This window comes from Dendroctonus ponderosae, unplaced genomic scaffold (genome assembly GCF_020466585.1).
Source record: "Dendroctonus ponderosae isolate FM_Combo_2020 unplaced genomic scaffold, Dpon_F_20191213v2 Dpon_F_20191213_5, whole genome shotgun sequence".
Taxonomy (NCBI): Eukaryota; Metazoa; Arthropoda; class Insecta; order Coleoptera; family Curculionidae; genus Dendroctonus; species Dendroctonus ponderosae.
The window spans coordinates 15,013,164-15,018,464 of NW_026018715.1; the positions used below are offsets into that span (position 1 = coordinate 15,013,164).

General features: G+C 46.3%; 3 protein-coding genes across 3 annotated transcripts in view; 1 reads left to right on the top strand and 2 right to left on the bottom strand.

The window, feature by feature from the left end:
• LOC109542034 (muscle-specific protein 300 kDa) overlaps positions 1-5,301 on the top strand; it is a gene marked incomplete in the record, with an annotated part of 344,492 nt that overhangs the window by 128,315 nt on the left and 210,876 nt on the right.
• LOC109542096 (ruvB-like helicase 1) lies at positions 172-2,341 on the bottom strand. Its single transcript, XM_019911154.2, has 7 exons — positions 2,092-2,341; positions 1,657-1,785; positions 1,424-1,598; positions 1,107-1,369; positions 742-1,051; positions 496-688; positions 172-436 (listed from the first exon to the last, which is right to left on the bottom strand). Exons 1-7 carry the CDS (start codon positions 2,230-2,232, stop codon positions 277-279), a joined length of 1,371 nt encoding a protein of 456 aa, XP_019766713.1. The 5' UTR covers positions 2,233-2,341; the 3' UTR covers positions 172-276.
• The window catches only part of LOC109542079 (endoplasmin), a 4,382-nt gene continuing 1,782 nt past the window's right edge, over positions 2,702-5,301 (bottom strand). Inside the window, exons 3-5 of the mRNA XM_019911134.2 lie at positions 5,005-5,165; positions 4,508-4,940; positions 2,702-4,446 (exon numbers count right to left, since the gene is read on the bottom strand). Coding sequence (XP_019766693.2) covers positions 2,825-4,446; positions 4,508-4,940; positions 5,005-5,165 — 2,216 coding nt within the window. The 3' untranslated portion in view covers positions 2,702-2,824. The remainder of the gene's footprint in view (positions 4,447-4,507; positions 4,941-5,004; positions 5,166-5,301) is intronic.

Sequence of the window (5,301 nt, forward strand, 5' to 3'; positions counted from 1 at the left end):
ATGCATGCCAAGGCTTAAAGCAGCAACAACGCTACACATAAAAACTGATGATGGTGGAAAAATACACCGAAACGTATTTTCATTGATAAATAGAGGCAATAAATGACTGAAGCCCAGGAATTAATTTTGATTTGGAATTAAGTGCTAATGTTTATCGTTTAAAATCCTAAATTTCTCAGCTCCAAAGCCAATTGGCTTCACGTAATTATAATCACCAACCCGAACAGTTCTTACAATTACAGCACATGGTGAAAAACTCCTAAACATTGAAAACACTTATTGCATAAACTTTTCCTTATTATCCGAAAGGATTTTCGAAGACTGCTTGGCGTCTAAAAATAAGGAAGATACTTCTTCAACGTCCACCAGCGTGATGTTGGATCTGCCATTGATTTTAGCTGTTAAATGGGCAGGAGTTAACAGTTGAACTGCATATCTAAAAAAAGTGTTCACTCATCGATTGGCAACTAGCAAAAGGTGTGGTCGGATGTCTACCTTAAAGTGGCCTTAACGCCGACGGCCCCAAGCGAAATCAAAGCGTCATCGTCAATTTCCAGGCCCTCAGTTTTTGCGCGCAATTTCAAAATTTGCTCCATATCAGGCCGGTCGTACGGCACCGTTCTAATAATCAGCAATCGGTCGAGTAGATCCAAGGGAATTCCATGAGGGGAGAAAATGTCGTCAGTGCCTACAACAAAACAACCATGGAATCCGCTCTAAAACTCCCGAGTGCGTTTCTACCTCTGATAAGACATCGGCCTCTATTCGTGGCAAAAATCACTATAGGAGCGATGGCGCTTTCCAGCGCTCTGTGCAGATATGTGAACGTTTCAATGTCCAGCATGTGAACTTCGTCAATGAACAGAACACCAGGCACTAACTCGGCTATTCCCTGGTCTATGTACTTGTCCACTATTTTGTTGATTTCCTTTCTTAATTTGTCGGTAATTTCCGTCTTTTTTGGCTTCAACAACTGGCCCATCATTGAGAGAACGTCCTGCCCGCCCTGCGGTTTGGCATTGGCTGCATCCAGATCATGCAGAGTAACATCCTACAATTAACTAGGTTTTAGTCGGCATTTTTCGAGCAATCGTCCCAAAAATTACCTGAACCACTTCCTTTTTCTTATGCACGTCCCCCTTGGGTAACGGCACGTATTCTTCAGCCTCCAAGTCGAATTCCGTTGCATATGCATCTGAACGGCCCTGTCGCTTGACAGCCCCACTAGTCGCCTCTATGTAGATCACATCTCCCACCTCCACTTTCTCTTTTTGGATGGCTTCGTAGATGGCTGGATCCAACTTCAGCTGTTTGCTGCCTTTGGCAGTGCGTAGCCCGATTATCAGATGGCTGACTGTTTTCCCGTAGCCTGCAACAGGATGAATGAATTGCTGAAAATTCAGCTGGCAGTGAAGACGTTTACCTCCGGCAGGATTTTCAGTCTCAACGGGAGTCAGCTCGCTAACTTCGCCCTCGTACACTTCTTTGGTCTCTCGGATTCTCAGCCCGATGGCTCGCCGGAAGTTCTCCATTAAAACCTCAGTCTTCTTTATCTCTGAACTGTAGACTTCAGATCCCACCATTGGACAAAAGGGCACCTGTTCAAAGCGAAACATGTACAGAATGGGGCCACATTGACTAAACCTTCAGTCTTACTTTGTTTCCCAGCTCCTGGGCTATTGCCAATGCTATCGCTGTTTTGCCAGTACCAGGAGGACCTGCCAACAGCACTGCTCTGCCAGCCATTTTTTTGCTTCTGATCATGTCGACGACAACACCGGCGGCCTGAGAACAAACAGCTTTATTAAGGAGTTGAAGTCTCGTGTTTGGACGACGTCGAGCGGCAAATTTAAATCAAATCGAAGATGTCTAGACAGAAACAAAATCTAACGAATCTTCGTCAGGCCTTCGGTACAAACACCCCCAAAATGGGGGCTGTTTTGTAGAATTTGAGGTTATGATTCAGATACGCTAGGGAGTTTCAGGTGGTTTTAGACCGGAGATATGAACGTTTAAAGATCAAGGCAGGGCCCCATTCGAAAAGACGTTGGTTTTTACGGGATTTTAAGGAAAACTAAGGAAATCTCGAACCTCTCGGGCTTGTTCCTGGCCGACCAAGCCGGCAGCCTGTTGAATGGCAAACCCATTTTCATCCAGGCCCAAACCCTTGATGTGGCTGTGGGCGCTGATCCTTTGAGTTTTAACCGTACTCTTCACCTCCTCAACTTTCATTTTCAGCAGATATTACTCAATCTTGATCAAACACCTCAAAAAGTCACGTTGCTCTAGAAACGCATATAAACATATAAACAATCCACAGGCCACAGATAAAGACAAGTCATAGTATTGCCACAGATTATTCAGGTTAGAGGCACTGAGCGCTAACATGTGACGTCATCCAATCTTGGCCACCAGTTTATAAAATGATTCAACATAAAAAATTAACAAGATGAAAATTTACATAAATCTATCGCACTATTCTGCCAATATTTGTTCTCATTTTTCCCAATTAATTTAACGTTTTCAGCCTCCACACAAGACATAACGCTGTTAAAAACCATAAAAAAATCACAAAAAATTTCGAGAGAAAGCAAATGACCTTAGATTATCTTCCAAGAGAAGAAGAAATCAACATTTTTTCGTGCGCACACAACCGACGAAAGCATCTCCAGTTGCACCCAACAAAAATGAAACTAAACCGTAAATAAACCACTTTATTTTAAAGTGAACATTAAAAAAGTAGACAGTCTTTGCAGTTGCTCTAAACAACGAAATAAGTTATCACCACTTCACACAAATCGCACAACATTCAAAACACATTATCCTACAACTCATCATGTTCCGCCTCATCCTTGTCGGCTGCCTCCGCATCCTCCTCCGGAGCGGAATCATCCTGGATCTCTTCCTCCTCCTCCTCAACCTGTTCGTCGAGAGGCACGCCCAAGGTCTTCCGCATCATTGCTTCCACCGAGTGAGCGAAATCGGCAGTTTCCTTTAGCATGTAGCCCGATCGAAGAGTGGCCGTTCTGAACAACATCAGAGCCATGTCTTTGGCGTTGGGATCACTTGGATCATCACTGACCCTTTTCAAGAGCTCCTTCATCAGGGGGTGCCTGGGGTTGACTTCCAGAGTTTTCTTCTGGTTCAAATAGTAGGATCTTTGAGGATCATCTGCCTTCTGATGGGCATTGGATACGGCCAATCGCTCCATGTTGCCGGTCCAGCCGAACATGCTAGCCACTAGGGCACAAGGCGAATCGCTCAGTCGTTCCGATATTGTGGCCTTGGCAATGTGCTCCTTCAAAACATCGTCGGCCAGCCACTTGGTTAGAGGCTCGAAGGACTTCTGCAGCTGCTCCAGTCGCTCTTTTCCTCCTTCGCTTTCCGTTAAACTGAAACCCTCCTTGGCCACGTTCTGGAACTTCTTGCCTTCGAACTCTGGGATGGCAGAGATCGCATACTCATCCACTGCTTCAGTGAGGAACAACACCTCGTATCCTTTGCGCAGCAGACGCTCTACGAACGGCGACTTGCTCACTTCTTCTTTGGTGGAGCCGGCAATGTAGAAGATCTTTTCCTGCTTCGGCTTCATGCGGCTCACGTAGTCTGCCAGCGAGGTCATTTTTTCGCCATTCGACGACAGGAACATCAGCAACTTGGCCAGCCTTGTTCTATTAGCCGGATCTTCGATAACGCCCAACTTGATGTTGGTGGAAAACTCCTTCCAGAACTGCTCGTATTGCTCGACGGGCAGCTTCTTCAGCATGTCCAGAACCTTCCTCACCAGCTTCTTCTTTATCACCTTGATCAGCTTGTGTTGCTGCAAAGTTTCACGAGAAACGTTCAAAGGCAGGTCATCGGAATCCACAACACCTCTGACGAAGCTCAAGAAGGACGGCATCATATCGTTGAACTCGTCTGTAATGAACACTCGCCTGACAAAGAGCTTGATGTTGTCGGTCTTGGTGCCATATCGGTTGAAGCTTTCCGAAGGTTGCACTTTGGGAACAAACAGCAAAGCCTTGAACGTAACCTCGCCCTCAGCGACAAAGTGGATCTTCGTCAGCGGGTCCTTGTCGTCCTTAGTGAGCGCCTTGTAGAACTCGCTGTACTCTTTATCGGCAACTTCAGCAGGCTTCCGCGTCCAAATGGGTTTGCTGTCATTGAGCAGCTCCCAGTCCCAGACGGTTTTGGAGACTTTCTTGGTCTTGGGCTTGTCCTCCTTCTCCTCCTCGATGGCTGCATCTTCCTCATCTTCGATTGGCTTGGCAGTTGTCGCCTCTACATCGTCTTCATCCAGCGGCTCTTCTACAGTTTCAGTGTGACTGGTCCACAAGTAGATGGGGAAGTTGATGAACTGCGAGTACTTCGTCACTAGGGCCTTGATGGTTTCGTGCTCCAGGAAGTCTTTAGCTTCGGGCTTCAGCTGGAGGCTGACGGTCGTGCCTAATCGATCAGAGTTTAAGTTGAGTAGCTGAATGAAAGTGGGGGGTTTGGGAAAATTTACCTCTCTTCAACGAGCTTCCTCTGGGATCGTCTGCAATGCTGTAGCTGGAGGAATCTGACTCCCAAATGTACTGTTTGTCGTCGTTGTGCTTCGAAGTAACCAGGACCTTATCAGCGACCAAAAATGCCGAGTAAAACCCGACTCCAAACTGGCCGATCATGTCGTTCAGATCTTGGCTCGATTCTGCACTTTGCATTTTGCCCAAAAACTCTGCCGTTCCAGATTTGGCGATCGTCCCCAAGTTATTCACCAAGTCCGCTTTGGTCATTCCAATGCCCGTATCGGTGATATGCAGCATTCCCGTCTCTTTATCGGCCTTTATGCGAATGCTTAGCTCGGGAACAGCGTCCAGCACCGATTTGTCGGTGAGGGAAAGCAGCCGGATCTTGTCTATGGCATCCGAGGCATTTGAGATCAGCTCTCGTAGGAAGATCTGGAAGAAATATTAGAGGATCAATGCATTTTAGACTGCAATGCAACTCTTTCACGTGACTCACCTCCTTGTTTCTGTACAGTGAATTGATGATCAGCTTCATCATTCTATTGACTTCCGTCTGGAAAGTGAACTTTTCGGCTCGGTCGCGAATTTCCTTGAGTTGCGCCACATTGAGCCCGTCCAGCTTGATGGCTTCCTCTTCTCTTTGGACCACTTCATCATCTGAAGATTAAAAAATACATTCCTAAGCTTCCTTCAATTTACATTTAGGAATGTTTTCCGGGCTTTGAAGCCGTGGTCTATCGGAATTTCTTCCTGACGTTTCGTCCACAACTGCGGTGGACATTATCAAAGGCGA